Source organism: Leptodactylus fuscus, chromosome 11 (assembly GCF_031893055.1).
Source record: "Leptodactylus fuscus isolate aLepFus1 chromosome 11, aLepFus1.hap2, whole genome shotgun sequence".
Taxonomy (NCBI): domain Eukaryota; kingdom Metazoa; phylum Chordata; class Amphibia; order Anura; family Leptodactylidae; genus Leptodactylus; species Leptodactylus fuscus.
This window is the reverse complement of record NC_134275.1, coordinates 13267516-13283637: the sequence shown is the minus strand read 5'-3', so window position 1 is coordinate 13283637 and position 16122 is coordinate 13267516. Positions and strand designations below refer to the sequence as shown.

General features: G+C 43.6%; 2 protein-coding genes across 2 annotated transcripts in view; one reads left to right on the top strand and one right to left on the bottom strand.

Annotated features, from left to right (window-relative positions):
- The first annotated feature begins 275 nt into the window (after window positions 1-275).
- Window positions 276-3793, top strand: LOC142184763 (cis-aconitate decarboxylase-like). Its single transcript, XM_075259826.1, has 6 exons — window positions 276-317; window positions 1532-1586; window positions 1849-2033; window positions 2367-2471; window positions 2577-2782; window positions 2872-3793. Exons 1-6 carry the CDS (start codon window positions 276-278, stop codon window positions 3791-3793), a joined length of 1515 nt encoding a protein of 504 aa, XP_075115927.1.
- Window positions 3794-8054: 4261 nt separating this feature from the next.
- The window catches only part of ATP7A (ATPase copper transporting alpha), a 39725-nt gene continuing 31657 nt past the window's right edge, over window positions 8055-16122 (bottom strand). Inside the window, exons 15-23 of the mRNA XM_075259525.1 lie at window positions 15234-15428; window positions 14870-15052; window positions 14511-14721; window positions 13404-13550; window positions 12965-13107; window positions 12467-12670; window positions 11752-11869; window positions 10569-10671; window positions 8055-10413 (exon numbers count right to left, since the gene is read on the bottom strand). Of these exons, the coding sequence (XP_075115626.1) occupies window positions 10137-10413; window positions 10569-10671; window positions 11752-11869; window positions 12467-12670; window positions 12965-13107; window positions 13404-13550; window positions 14511-14721; window positions 14870-15052; window positions 15234-15428 (1581 nt within the window). The 3' untranslated portion in view covers window positions 8055-10136. The remainder of the gene's footprint in view (window positions 10414-10568; window positions 10672-11751; window positions 11870-12466; window positions 12671-12964; window positions 13108-13403; window positions 13551-14510; window positions 14722-14869; window positions 15053-15233; window positions 15429-16122) is intronic.

The following is a 16122-nucleotide window of genomic DNA, read 5'->3' as shown; positions in this document are numbered from 1 at the left end:
TCACTATGTAAGCGGTCAGGGAAAGCTGCTCCATATTGTAAATGAAAATGGGCCTCTTCTCAATCAATGCTAGCCCAGGAGAGGGGGCTTACATTAATAACTAGTTATACTCACCTCTCCTGGGCTCAGCGTCCTCTCTGGCGTCTTCCGTCATGTGACTGAGGCCTGTGATTAGATCTCAGCAGTCACATGGGGCGCAGCAGTGTAATGAAGTCAGTGCGCCCTCACGTGACCACTGAGAACCAATCACAGGCCTTAGCAGGGTTAACGGGAAGATGGCCGAAGATGCTAAAGATGAGCTAGGATGCCCAGGAAAGGTGAGGCCAGGAGGGTATTCGTGTTTGTTAGTTTTATTCACCTTCCCTGGGCCTCCAATTATTAGACTCTGGGGTCTGAGGAGACCCCTAGGTTATACTAATAGCAGCAGAACGGAAGGGGGCAGCTGGAGGCATACAACACCCGAAATCACCCGAAATCTCAGATCAGAAAACACTTGGTACCCTACTGTAGGTGCTTCTCACATTTGTCCGTGTAAGTAAGCGCCTTAAAGACAACCAAATAATCATCTTACTTTTCTATATATTGATGACTAGATTGATAAATACGTCAATGTCTGTATTCAGAGTTATTAGATTATCTTAGTATTTATATATTTATATTTATCAGCCAATAATTAATTTTTATAGTTTAATTAAAATGACACCAGTGGATTATTATACGCTGCAGCTTCTCATTAGATGATGATGATATTATATTATATTTATTAGTGAGTGGGCTCATACGCCTTTATCTATACGTATACTAAGAACCTCATGCTCATGTTTGTAGATTATGCTGAGACGCATTAGCTCAATGTATAAGATTGGGATGTGCGGTCTGTGTTTTTTGGGTTTTTTTCTATGTAGATGGTGAGCCCCATATGGGGATACATGATATAGGGATCACAATGTACGTTTTTTTTTCCTATTGGTATGTCTTTGGTGAATGGGAGGAAATCCATACAAACACGGAGAGAACATGCAAACTCCTTGCAGATGTTGTCTCTGGCGGGATTTGAGCTCAGGACTCCAGCGCCGCAGGGCTGCATTGCTAACCACTGAGCCACCGCGTTGCCCCTGTCTTTTATACTCTTCTCCATACATATACTATAGTAAATCTGTCCTCTCACTTGTTACCAGCGCTCCTCCCTTTTGGCCCAGGTGTTTTTATTTAGCAGGAGACTGCAAAAGGGCCCCACCTACAAGCGCTGACTCCTCTGACTGAAGCAGTATGGTAAGGTGGATTGTTTGGAATCTGTTCACATGGAGCGTTGCTGCATGGTGTCTATTGTGGGGTGGTGTGGCCCAGAGCCTGGGGGCTTGGTCTGGTGGTAAGGGTCTTGCTGGACCACTAGGTCGCTCCTCCTGCGGGCGCTGCGTTGCGGTGGTCACTGTACACTGGAGGAGCTGTACACTGCTTCTGCCTCTTCTCACTATAGTATTGGTGCAAGGTATTGCACAGATTCTGATTACAAAGTTTCTTTTATTTCTAGAACTCCAGGAGATTTCCTGCGCTGTCACGATGCATTCACAAGTCTGCGGTAAAAGGTAAATCTGCAACATATCCCCAAAGCTATTTCTCTGACTGGTACGACAGCAGACAAAACTGTGTTACGCCGACCCCCCAGCTAGAAACCAACCAAAGATAGAACAGCTTAGTAGGAGATGACCCGTCTGTGTCTTATTCAGGCTTTCAGTCTATTTGTGTAAAGATCACGCAGATAAATGGTGAAGGCGACAATATTTCTGGTTCCCTTCTATGAGTCCTTTATAGAGTTAGTGATCTATATCCTTCTACGTTTCTTTACAGTGGTTGGAAACCAGATAGAAAACCCGGTCACCTACAGTTTTGCATCGTTTATTGATGGGACCTGCCCGGAGCATCTGTCTGATATCGTCCGCCACAGAAGTAAGCGCATGATACTGGACAACATTGGCGTGGGGCTTATCGGCAGCACAACACATGTCTTTAAGATTGTGCTGAAATACTGCCAGGTACGGTAATGACCATGTGGATTGGGACTGTATAGATACTTATAGTAGTGTAGGTAACATTATACGGAGCTCATACTGGACAAGGGATACAGAACATTCTAGTTTTTCAATTTTTATATATTTCTATTATTTGAGCCCACGTTACAATGCCGTAGTCTCTTCTCTAGCGACAACTTTGTGTAATTCTCTAAATGGAACCACATGACTTATAGACAGTATATCCATTTCTGTTCCTTAGACTATTATGGACTAATTCTACCCTTGGACAGTTGGATTTCGATCCCATAGATATTGCATTGGTTATATTCCAGTTTATACTATTCATTGTTCTAGGACCTCCATTCCTCCGCTCGTGGCAATTCTCACTTGTGTTCAGTCTACGGCCATAAAGGCTTGAAGCTCTCCCCGACCCTGGCAGCCTATGTCAATGGAGTCGCTGTAAGTATATAAGAATAAAGGGCTTAATAATATTAGCAATAAACACATAATCCATCTGGACTGGTCACCATTTGGGTTGTATAGTTCCACTCCCTATTCCGGCAGGTACACTCCATGGACTTTGATGACACCTGGCACCCTGCCACTCACCCATCGGGTGCCGTGCTTCCTGCCATCCTTTCATTGGCTCAGATGATCTCACCTGATAAAAGAGTCAGTGGTGAAGATCTCCTGACCGCGTTCAATGTGGGGGTTGAAATACAAGGAAGACTGATGAGTTTCTCTAGTGAAGCAAAGAATATTCCTAAAAAGTGAGTAGTGAGCTCCTTGTAGCGCGCCATCATTGTGTATGTCATAGAATATATTGGAACTAATTCATGGAATAATGTTTTCTTAACAGGTTCCATCCACCTTCTGTAGTTGGCACCATGGGAAGTGCAGCAGCTTCAGCCAAGCTTCTCTCATTAGACAAAGATGAATGTACCCACGCCTTGGCCATTGCGGCCTCACTTGCTGGCGCTCCAATGGCCAACGCTGCCACTCTTGCTAAGCCATTACATATTGGTAATGCCACTAGGTTAGGCCTTGAAGCCGCCATTCTGGCTGCTAATGGTATGGAGGCAAACTCCCATATACTTGATGATGTGCCCAGTTGTTCTGGTTTTAGTGCTTTCTATGGTGACTACCAGACTAAGGCCGTCGACTCGCCAGGAAAGCATTATGCGTTTCTTCTTGAGAAGCAAGATGTTGCTTTCAAGTCTTTCCCAGCACATTTAGGAATGCATTGGATAGCTGATGCTGCGTTCTCAGTGAGAAACAGGTTTGCAGAGCAGTATGGAACATTCAACCCATCCATCATTCGGACCATTGTTCTTAGAATTCCAGATTTTAAGTATATTGACATGCCCTACCCATATTCAGAACATGAGGCCCGTCACTCCTTGCAATTCATTGCCTGCACCGCTCTACTGGATGGGGAAGTTAATTTCAGGTCTTTCCACGAGAACAAAATGTTCCGTAAGGCTATCCATATACTCTTGAACAAAGTGGTGGTGGAGCATCCACAAGACAATGAAGCCAACTTTGACAAGATGTATGGAGAAGTGTCCCTGCTCATGAAAAATGGAGACATAATCGTTGGCAATTCTAGCACTTTTTATGGGCACTGGAGGAAACCTCTGAGCCGAAAATCTCTAGTGAAGAAATTCAGGTCCAATGCTGGACACGTCCTACAGGACGACCAAATTCAGTGTGTTATAGAGATGGTAGAGAATCTAGAAAGTGTCTCAGATGGCTCACAGCTACCACTTCTGCTCCAGTAATCCAGAAAAATTCTGATTGTTTGCAATATGTTGTAGCTAAAAAGGGGCAGAATAACATTTCTCTGCGCCATATACTGGAATTCTAGAGCAAGAGTCTGCGCTGTTCATGTAACCATATAAAATATCAGACTAGGGCTGCTTTCACACAAACGGTCTGTTTTTAGCACTAAGCCAGACACTGTACAGCCTAGTTTAGGGGTCAGTAACTTCCAGGGTTGGGATCCCAGGCTCACCTTCCCACCTTTCTCATAGGGGAGGATGTACTAGTGGAGGGATGTGTGAGGCCTGATGTACCAGCGTCTTCATCTACCATATGTAAATCTCTTTGTATATGCCTCTTTCATAATATATGGATATATCTAAGTCTCATAGGGATATTTATGGCCACCCAAGAGTTATACAAGTAATTCCAGGTGTTTCTAGGTCTTTCAATGGGAATCGCCCAAAGATTGTGACGTCTTATTGCCGACTGCCACTGACCGTGATCCCTGCAGCAAGCAATAGCTTTTCACTTCAGTCCTGTTAAATGTTACGACCAATATGTGTTTGTCTGTAAATAGTCTGAACAGAAATCTCTATCGTAAATGATTTAATGTATTGTCGTCAGAGAATGTTCTTGGTTACTTCTAGTTGTATCTCTGAATGTTCCACGTTCTGTTTTCTGTATTCCTTTCCCTTTTTATGTAAATTTTAAAAAATAAAGCATTAATAGTCATTTGTGAGTCTACATCTAACTTCTCAGACCAATCTAGGTTCCAGCTTCCAATCTGTCTACAGTTCTGTAACTTTTGATAGCAAGAATAGTGCAGCATGCAATGATGTTCTTGTCTAAATGGAAACCTTATGGATCTAGTCACAGATTGACAAAACCAGGCGTGGGTCATACTGATAATGGGGGAGATATATAGATATAGAGAGAGAGATATAGATGATGGATTTTTTATTTTTTTTAATCCATTCCTACTTTTGACTTTAAAATCTGCAGGTAAAAATCTAACTATAAATGAAAATTGATGCAAATCTAAGTCTATGGAGTTCTTTTAAGCTCTGCTTGGTTATCTTGTATGAGAGACTTGACATCACAGTTCCTTTGTAAGCAAAGACTAATTTGTTCAGTTACCGGCCATTCATATATCTTATGAATACAATTTGTTCAGAGTCTGGGTCATTAAAGAATCCTCTAGATCTATGGTAGAAAACCTTCGACTCTCCAGCTGCTGTGAAACTACAACTCCCAGCATGCTCCATTCACTTCCATGGGAGTTCCAAGAACAGCAGAGCGAGTATGCATGCTGGGAAATGTAGTTTTGCAACAGCTGGAGAGCCGCACGTTCCCTACCCCTGGTCTAGATCGTGTAATAGGCCAGTCAAACTCTGGGCAAAATTGATGCTGAGTAGAGATGACATCTGGATTCGCATGGGGTTCCCCATAATGCCTCGCAGGCATCCCTCAGCCAATCATAAGGGACGATAGGCCTGGGGTCACTGCTGACTCAGATGTAAGTCATCATAGCTTCATAGACCAGGCAGGAAGAACATGTATCCATTTTGTGGGGAGAGGTTAGACAGTTAGGAGCACATACATATAATGTGGGAAGTGTAGCATGTTAGGACACACACACACGGACGGATGGACAGACAGACACACACAGAGTCTCCGTCACACTGTTAGACCAGCAGTGCAGGCTCTGTATCAATGAAAATGGAAACAGAGGGGCCCAATCTGTGTTGGTTACTCTTACAGTCGATGTTTCTGTCATCTTAGATATTATAATTTTGTATTCATTCAAAAAAAATAAATATATATATATTTTTATTAAACATTCATCTATATAAATAGAACATATAAAACAAGAAAAAAAAAAACGACTATGAATGACGCTTAATACTTACCAATACATGTGACGATAATATAGGAGGCCAACTTTAGTATATATGTGACATTTGGCAAGCAATAGTGACTAGTGCAAAACAGATATACTGTTGCTAATTGATGCATTGGATATAGCACTTAGATAGTAGCGCTTTTTGCTGTATTAGCAGCTGGAGGGATGCGCACAGGACACTGTAAAGGAGCCAAATGTAATATGTGATAATTCAATAGCAATTGGGATTATATCTCCCTCCTGACATTCATTGGGCCTAATCCGGAGTGGAATGCTGCGGCCTCCGCGTCAAAATCCAGTCCAAAAAAACTCAGTGTGAACTCGGCTTTAGAAAGTAGCGAGCAGTTTCAGACTAACCAAGTACTAATTTAGGATACATTCAGTTTTTGGCTATAAGGATACGTTCATAAATATCCATTACACTGGGTTCACACCAGCACCTGGACTCCATTATCAGGTTTCCGTCTTCTGCATGCAAAAGATGGAAACCTGTCATGCCGAGTCTGGCCGTGAGCGCTGGTGAGCGTTTTATGCTCTCCGCGGCGAAACAGATTTTTAAAAATCTGACACAGAGTACTGCATGTCCGACTCTGTGCCCAGTTTAAAAAAATAGTTTAGCAGCGGAGAGCATAAAATGTTCACCGGCCGGAGACTTTTAAAACCCATTCAAATGAAAGATGTCGGCAGGTTTCTGTCTCCTGCCCCTGTTTTGTGCAGGAAACGGAAACCTGCAGAGCAGAGTCCCGGGCGCAGATGTGAATGAGCCCTTACTCTCAAATTATAGAATGAGAGGACATTTTTTTTTCTCCAGTCAGAAAAGGAACTAACACGATGGAAGAAAGCTCCCGTTTTGTTTTTTTTTACATTAGAGTCAATGCAGACAGGGACTAGATAGAAGAGGCTCTATCTGCCTCCCTCCCTCCCAACTAGGCCCATTGAAGTCAATGGGAGGCATTTTTTGGAGCCAGATTCTGAGGCGGCTTCCGTGTCAAAATCCGGTCCAAAAACCCCCTTGTGAACGTACACAATTTCTGCTGACTGGTTTTAATTCAAAGTTTTTTTTTTATGATTTATTGTTCTATTAAATTCTATTAATGCCATTTCTGTGAACCCGTCTGCCAAATGCTAAGGACACTCCATCAGGTTTATAGGGCTTATGGACACATGCAGATATACACTGCATATATCAAACCTGCAAAAACAGGAATTTGCGAATTATCAACTATTTAAAAAGTCGCAAACTGGTTCTTGTCAGCGAGTGACATAAAAAGTGGTGTAACATTTTACGATGCCACTTAGATGTGTCAGACTTGTAAATGTATCTAATTTATCAACCATTAAGGAGCAATTTCTAGAAGTGGCTCAAATTATGGCTAAACAATGTAGCAAAACTGACTTTCCTGTATTGATATATACGGCAGTGTGAACAGAGTCTTAGGCTAAAGCCCCACAGGATGAGTTGCCGCTATAAAGTGCTGCAGGAAAACCAGTGACAAGAACGCATTGTGGTTCTTCCCGCAGCGCTTTGAACAGAAAGTTTACGGACTTTTCCATCGCAAATTTTCTGTTACCATTTTATCTATGGGGAAGCCGCCGGTGTTTCCGTAAATATAATAGACATGCTCTGATTTCCAAAACTGCACTGGTTTTGGAAATCGCAGTGTGTCCGCGCTGTGGTTTTAAACGCACAGTGGGCATGAGATTCGCATGAATCCCATCCACTTTGCCTGTACTGTAGAATGCTACAATTTTTCCCGTGGCGTTTCCGGTCCATGGGGTCCCGGCCTTATAGTGATTCGTTAGGTACAAGGACAACATTTGTGGCAGTCTATGTTCTGATGTGTTTCCTCCCAGACTCCAAAGACATCCTGATAGGGAATGTAGATTGGATAGTGAATGTCCATGTCTGCCAAACGCTGTGGAATATGATCTACAACTAAAGGAAATGTCTCCCCCCCCCCCCTACCTTAGATATGGAGTCTGTTTGGAGAGACAAAACCAAACCAAAAACCCTCTTATTCTAGGTTCACACCTGCGTTCAGTTTTCTGTTTGGTGGATCCCCGAACGGAAACCTAATCCCTTGGAAACCCGCGGACCCCATAGACGATAATGGAGTCTGTCGGGTCTTTACCCAAAAAATGTAGAGAGGAAATTCCTGCTTGCATTTTTAAAGTGGACCGGGCGCTAGTGTGAACCCAGCCTTAGCTCATTCGTTAAACCTGGGTAAGAGACGTCACTAGAGACCACACAGAGCCACATCCGAGTAGAGTTTAGCTGAGTAAAACAAGTGAATATATTTTGTATTTCTTAGATCCAATAGCAGAAATATACATCATGTAAAAGAAATATAGCAAATACAATTTGTCTGAAAAAGGAAAGAAATCCAATAAATATATTTTACAAATAGAAAGACGTTACTGCGATAATTCCACATCATTCCAACAGACAGAATTGTAATGTGAAAATGTAGTTACTGCTCACTGAAATGAAGAACATAATACACCAAATAAGAAGCTCCAAGTCCTGCGTATCCATCCCTGTCGGCTGAGGTCACACATTGCACAAAAGCGATTTCTGGTTGCAGATTTTGTGCCAAGGCCGGAAGCGGATTTAGCAGATGGCTAAGTTCACACGGGGTTATTTGGTCAGGATTTTAAGGCCGTATTCACCTCAAAATCCTGACCAAAAAGACGGCTCCCATTGAAATCAATGGGAGATGGTCAGGTGTTTTTTCCGGGAGCCGGTATGTTCCGGCTCCCGGGAAAAAGAAGCGGGAGTGCGCGCCTGGATGCTGGTGCAGTGCACCCGGATTCAGTCACGGCTACCCGTATTTTGGACCGGAACCTGAGGCAGCCTCCGCTTCAGGTTCCGGTCTAAAAAACTCTGTGTGAACTTACCCGAAATTTATTACATTCCCCGTTCCTTTTCAGGCCACCGTTGCCTTTGCAGCAGAATTTGCAAAAAAAATAATGCAGTTGTCTCGCAACCTGTGGCCTGGGCTGAAATGTGTTTTATAAATGTGAAAATGTAAAATAGAAATTGTACCTTAAGGCTAAGGCCATGCACAGAAAGAGACAGTTTTTGGTTATTGGGGAATCGCATTGCTTTACCATTACAGAAAAGTGAAAGATTTCAGTTACACTTAGGTTCACATCTGCGTTTGGTAATCCGTCCTTTCCTGTCCACATGTTCCCTGCAGAGATCTGGGCGGCAAGCACACGGACCCTATTATAGTCTATGGGGTCCGTGTGCTTTCACTGCACACTGCTTGCCAGTGTGTTTGCTATTCGGGGGGGTGGGGTGGGGTGTCCCCTTCCAGACTCTTTTGAACGGATTACCGAACGCGGATGTAAGCAAGGCCTTATCAGACTCTCTCATGTATGAAGCTTGAACTATCTTATTATGGTTACAAGTTATCAAAGCTTGACGTTACAGATGCAAAATGCGATACGCTTGTCTCCCCCCACAATTCCTCACCTACCCCCTAACATTGGGTTTCATTGCAACTAAACTATTTCTTATTTTCTATGTAAGAGACTGAATATCTATACCTATATCTACTGCCTTTAGCCGAGTGCTGCTATCCTAACATAACTCTGGTATTGTGGCCTGTGCCATACAGAAGAAATATAGGAAGATTTCCGCCATTTGTAAAACACATGCTGGGATCTTTGATGGACGTTCTGGGAGGTTTCTTGTCAATGAGGTATAAATAGCGGTGAGCTGCCCGTGTGACGTGATAGAAGCACATAATATATTAGACTCTATAGACTCTTCATAAACACTTACAATAAATTAAGAGAATCCTCCTTGACGTGAACGTTTTATTTGACCCTAAGATTTTGGTGGTTTCTAGAACCCGATCAGGGTCTTGGTAGAAACAGGATTCGGGCTGTTTTAGGGATCTTATATTGTATGTGGCAGTAAGAACTAACCAGTGACATCCCGTCCCATAGCGCGGTAATACAATCCTATAGGGATATTATGATGGGGGCAAGCAAGTCTCCATAGGTTTGGTAGATAGAAACCATCCCAATGGCCCCACTGCATAAATGTGAAGCAATGATTTGTTAGAAAATTGGGATCAATTTGACCCCATTTAATAAGGGAATGTCCACCAACAACCACGTTAAAAAAAACCAGAGGGTGTGAATGGGGTCACATAATTCTCAAGTGTCCAGGTCAATCTATGAGAAAACAAAATCTCAAGGCAATAAGGCACATAAGCTTGCAAGTCAATGGCTTGAGGAACCTTGTAACCACAAGGTGTCCCTGCATTGTATTCATACGTCAGCTACACAAGGCTCATTGGTATCTTGTCACCTTTGTGACAAATGTCCTTGGCCCAATAAGCCAATCCGCACGGGCTCTTAGGTATATTCTAGCAGGTATCTGTATTAGGCAGACAGGACGAACAGTCAGTACATGTGTAACTAGAATATTTTGGTGCGTCTGATCACAGGAAGGTGTCTTCTTCTCCTCTGGGGTCTTCTAGTAGTAGTGTATGTTTGTCGGGATCGTTTAGTGGGACGCTCTGCTGAGAATGTTTATCAGACAGGAAGGAGTTAAGGGAAGCCCGGCTGTAGTTCACAAAGCGGTCCAACAAGCTGAGCTTTGGAGAACTTCTTCGGTTTTCCGAGATGCCGATGTGAACGCTGATCTCTGACGGAGACTTCTGTCTTAGCTGGCCTTGTGCTTGCAACTCCAGTTTCTCCACACTTGGCTTGCGGTAACTGCACAAAGAAAGAATAAAGGAATTACCTTCAAGGTATGAAACAAGAAACCAACGTGCAGCCCCCAACGGAACAGGTATAGTCAACATATGGGAAGGTAAATAATGGCGAAAACCATGTCACTGAGAGTAACACGCGGATAAAACACTACTTACAGCTTAAGCAGCAAAGAGGAGAAAACAACAGAGACCGAGGAGGCGGCCATAGCTGCAGATCCCATCCAGGGCTGCAAGATCAAACCGACCGGCATGAACACACCTGAAAGGACAGTTATAGACATGTAAAATTAATAACTAATATTATTACCTGATGTCTTTACTGTCATTCATCCTTAAAGGGATCCTATCATTAAAATCAATTTTTTTTCTCGATCACACGTAGGAATAGCCTTAAGAAAGGCTGTTCTTCTCCTACCTTTAGATGTCTTCTCCGCACCGCTGTTTGGTAGAAATCTCAGTTCTCCTCTGTATGCAAATGAGTTCTCTTGCAGCACTGGGGGCGGTCCTTAGCGCTCAAACAGCACTGAGGGCGTCTCAATGCTGCGAGAGAACTCTCCAGCGACGCCTCCATCTCCCTGTGTCTTCTTCCGGAACTTGATTCAAACTTCTAGGCCTCGGGCAGAGCCAACTGTGCATGCCCGCGGCCACAAGAAAATGGCTGCTTACACCAGCTTACTGTGTAAGCGGACACAAGAAAATGGCCACTTACACAGCTTACTGTGTAAGTGACCATTTTTCTTGTGGCCCGGGCATGCCTAGAAGATTGAAACCCAGTTCCAGAAGAAGATGCGCAGAGACTCCGTTCCTCAAGAAGATGGAGGCGGTGATGGAGATTTCTTTCGAAGCATTGGGGACGCCCCCAGTGCTGCTTGATCGCTAGGACTCACCCCCACTGCTGCGAGACAACTCAGTTGCATACAGATGACAACCGGGATTTCTACCGAACGGTGGCGCAGAGAAGACATCTAAAGGTAGGAGAAGAATAGCCTTTCTTAAGGCTATTCCTACGTGTGATCGAGAAAAAATGTGATTTTAATGATAGGATCCCTTTAACTACAGAAACAATACAGATTCAGGTAACATTGCTATATACAGAATTATAAAAATGCAGAGAGGCGACTCTATACAGACACAAAACTGCCTGTAAACTCTGCTGGTCACCAAAAACCACAGAACGCCCATTTATTGTCAGGACATTGGCCTCCACATCTGATATATGATATATGTAAATTCAGTAATACTTCGAGTTGAGTTTTCACTTGCTTTAAGCAAACCAGGCTAATGACATTTGTTATCCACCCGTCCTGGTCTTCAGTATCTATAGGCAGCCATTACATACCTGCAGCTATAGGGATACCAATGAGATTATAAATAAGGGCAAACACAAAATTGATTCTTATTCTCTTCACAGTCTTGCGGGATAAGTCAATGCTGGCCACAACATCCAGGAGATTATTCTGTGTGAGAAAAACAGTTTTATATGTTTATTTAGTCATGTGTCCGTATGGATTACATAAGTTCTCACGGTATGTGCTCATAGACTGCATTCAATGTTCTTGTGCCTGAGACCCAGCGGATGAAATGTTAGTTTGTTTCCCTCCTTGCAATATATGGAATAAACAACCCCTTGTCACCATTAGGACAGCCGCTGACATATTGGGTATGGCACAGTAAGCCCATGACCTTCTATTAAGTATACACTGTATACGGTCATGGAGAACAACTCCCACCCCATGTATGAGACCGTGATAGCACTGGGGTTAAGGAGCCACGGTCAGGCTGTATAATCAACATCAGGCTAAGCGGAGATCACTCGGCACAGAGAACTAAATGATCCTGAGTCTTCTCTTCTTAGTTGCTCTGACTCCTGGTATCTTTACTATCTGCTATTCTGAGCTTGTATGTTTTCTTTATTGTAATATATTACAGTATTATCGAGGCTGCTGTAACACACTGAATTTCCCCATGGTGAGACTATTAAACAATTATCTTATCTTAATTCCCGACTAGCCGTGACTAGTAGCTTTGAGCGAACAGAAAGTGTTAAACCTTACCCGTATCAGCACCACGTCTGCGGCTTCAATGGCTACGTCTGTGCCAGTCCCTATGGCAATCCCGACATTGGCCATTGCCAGAGCTGGAGAGTCATTTATTCCGTCTCCCACCATTGCCACTCGCGTACCTTGGTCCTGTAGTTGCTTTACCTTGGCGACTTTATGGGATGGCAGAACCTCAGCAAACACTTTGGTTATACCAACCTGGAGAAGAAAGAAAAAAAAAAAAGTGGTTAATGAATAATTGAAATTAATCTTTAAAAAATAAATGACCACATATAATCACAATCTATATGTATATAATATGTACGGTGACCTGCAATAAATAGACATACACATATATTCATAGATTTCACGTTAATGCCACAAATGTAGCTACCAGAAGAAATAGAATACTCCCAAATATAAGGTGCACAATTCCTCCCATTATTATTTCCGGATCTGGAGATACTATATTGTACACTGCGTTCTCTCCTTAGAGTAGGTTATATAAGTTACCTGCGAGGCGATGGCTTTTGCAGTTTTGCTGTTGTCTCCAGTCATGAGTACGACATCCAACCCCATGGAACGTAACGTATAAACTGCTAATGCCGCTTCGGGCTTCACAGTGTCCGCTATAGCTACTAAACCACAAAGGACACCTAAAAGAAAAAAAAAAGCACAGCGTGAATGCGAGTCTACTAGAGATGAGCGAGTACTGTTCGGATCAGCCGATCCGAACAGCACGCTCCAAAGAAAAGAATGGATGCACCTGGTACTTCCGCTTTGACATCGGCCGGCAGCTTAACCCCCCACGCGCCGGCTACGTCCATTCATTTCTATGGAGCGTGCTTTTCGGATCGGCTGATCCAAACAGTACTCGTTCATCTCTAGAGTCTACCAATAAATCATACACACAAGGGCTGGTCAGTGTGACTATATGGAACGTACTGCTCACCATCAACAGCAACCAGGACCGCCGTGCGACCTTTCTTCTCGTGTTCGGTCATAAGAGCGTCCGTCTCGCTGTTCATACTAAGGAAATTTCGGTTCATCCACTCCCGGTTCCCAATAAGCACAGAATATGTCTGATGTGAAGAAGAAGCTGCAAGAGGCAAGATGGAGGATAAATGAAATGTATATTTCGTAGTAGTTCTGAAGCTTCCAGAGCCACTTTTACTATGTGACAAACCATATGGTCTTTGTAAGGAATGTCCCATATTGGGGAGACAAGTCCTACGTTTATAATTGTGAAATAAAGACGTCTTATTCTGTCCTAGCACACTGGTATAAAACCAATACCGTCCAGTCCAGTGCTGTAAATGGAAAGAAAATGGTTCTAAAATTGAAAGTTAAATCATTGTTGTTGGCTCAGCATTCTGCCATCTCCGGCTCATGTGCCCCATCCTGCAGGGGGACATCTATTCAGACAGGCCGAGGTTAAGCTGAATTCATAATGGAGGAAGAAACCCAACCCCCCGATCTCAGGACTGGTGGGGGTTTCAAGTGTAGGGAATCCTATAGATATTTTTCATGACTTAACCCTTTTAGGAAGCAGTGCCTTCTGTAAAAAGATCAGATCAGATCTAGACAGAGCTGTAGTGATAGTTGGCTAAAGTACAAGGTCATAGCTGTGGCCATAAATAAGATGAACCAAGAAATCTCTGAAGAGATCAGATTGAGGCTAAGGCCCCACGGGACGTCCCCCAGCGCTTTATTGTGGCAACGTATCGTGGTTCTTCCTACAGCGCTTTAAACAGAAAGTTGGAGGCGTTTTCCTCCGCAGACTTTCTGTTGCACTTATACTTATGGGGAACCCGCTGGTGTTTCCATAGGTATAATTGACATGCTGCGATTTCCAAAACCAGCATGGTTTTGGAAATCGCGGTGTGTACATACACAAAGTATGCATGGGATTCACTAGAATCCCAACTACTTTGCCTGTACTGTAAAACGCCGTGATTTTTGCTGCGGTGTCTCCAACCCAGGCAAATCGCGGCGTTTTCAGACCCGTGGAGCCCCGGCCTAATAGTCAACAGCTCGAGAGAATAAAATGTGCACTTACTTGCTTTCTGGGAATCCGCATAAGAATGAATATCCGAGTCCTCCTGACTTTCATCTATGTGAACAAGCAGGGCATTTTTGCTGTTGTTTGCACTCATCGTTTGGTTGGCGGGGTTAAGTAGACGTTCAATGTTACTGACTTTGCATCTGATCCCACATCCAGGTACGGCTTGAAAATCAGAGCAAGTACCCAGAATCTCTGTGTTAAGGACCTGTTAAAGGAAAAAGAAAAAAAAAATCACTTCTTTATGGTAATGTGTAAAAAACCCAAAATGTATACTTATTGTATCCTCCAGATGTAGGGTGAGTTTTATCTATGTGAACCCCCTAGCAGTGACAGATACAGTTACCGCCTCCTACCTCTTTGCAATGCTTTGTGACGGCGGCTCCGAGGGGATGCTCGCTGTTACTCTCGGCCGTCCCCACAATCGCCAGCAGCTTGTTTGAAGACATCCTATTACCTTCCACTAAAAGCTTCACTTGCATAACAACAGGCGTGCCATGTGTGATGGTCCCCGTCTTGTCAAACACAACCGTTCGGATCTGAGGAAACAACAAAGTCATTCATTTCACTTTCATAGGACTGTAAAGACTCCAGTGATGGACATTTCTCCAACTCAACACAACAACCAATATCAGAAGCTTGTATGGAGAGATCTCCTAAGAACAAGGTGCCTTCTTATAAAGTAACACACTTGCACTATTCATTTTTCCGTAGGCTTACTTTGTGCGCCATTTCCAGGGGTTCGCCTCCTTTAATCAGTATGCCATTCTGAGCGCCGACACCAGTGCCGACCATAACTGCGGTCGGTGTCGCCAAACCAAGCGAGCACGGGCAAGCTATGCATAACACTGTAATAGAGGCTTGAAAGGCAAAGCGGACAATGACTTCTCCTCTTGGAATACTCTTGTTGTAACCCTGGGGAAAGAACATACATTACATTAGGATATAAAGGAAAGTGGCTTCAACACTAAAACTTAAAAGAAGGGTTTCCTGCCGCCAAAAGTGGATGAACTAGACAGAGAAAACTCTTTATGTTATAATAAATATAATATGGAGAACAATAATATGCCCAAAAGATTATTTCTACAGATGCCCATCCTATAGAGAACCCTTAGAAGCAGTAAAGGTGTATAATTTTCCCAAAATATCAAATGAACACTAGAGGGCGCTGATAGGCTTCATCCTATCCTACTAATCCTATCCTACGAATATTATAAATGTGAACGTTTGCATGTTTGGATGTTTGTTCCTCAATCACAGCCAAATGGCTGAAGGGATTTAGGTGAGATTTCACACAGACCTAGATATTCACTAGGAAGGAAAGATAGGAGACTTCTTAGGTCCCACACTCACCCGGAATTCCGACCGCGACCCGCGAATGTTCTATCTGGTTCCGCTGCAGGACCTGAGATGACGTCATCGCAGGTCTTTCAGCAGGGCTCCGATTGCTTGGCTGCAGTCTGTGGGCGGGCCACAGGGGAAGCCGAGCGGCCTGATACGTTGGTGGCCTTGCGTGGGTGGCACCAGTGAGAAAGTCCACGCCAGAGAAAATGGTGGCTGCTCCCGGTTCGGAACGACGCCACAATGCCAGCCGGCAGTGCGGAGCCAG

Bases quoted from the DNA above. Each gene is read 5' to 3' on its own strand.
- LOC142184763 (XM_075259826.1), top strand. From the start codon at position 276: ATGGCCGAAGATGCTAAAGATGAGCTAGGATGCCCAGGAAAG. The intron at 318-1,531 runs GTGAGGCCAGGA...TTTTATTTCTAG, and splicing joins AGCTAGGATGCCCAGGAAAG to AACTCCAGGAGATTTCCTGC. The intron at 2,472-2,576 runs GTAAGTATATAA...CTATTCCGGCAG, and splicing joins CCTATGTCAATGGAGTCGCT to GTACACTCCATGGACTTTGA.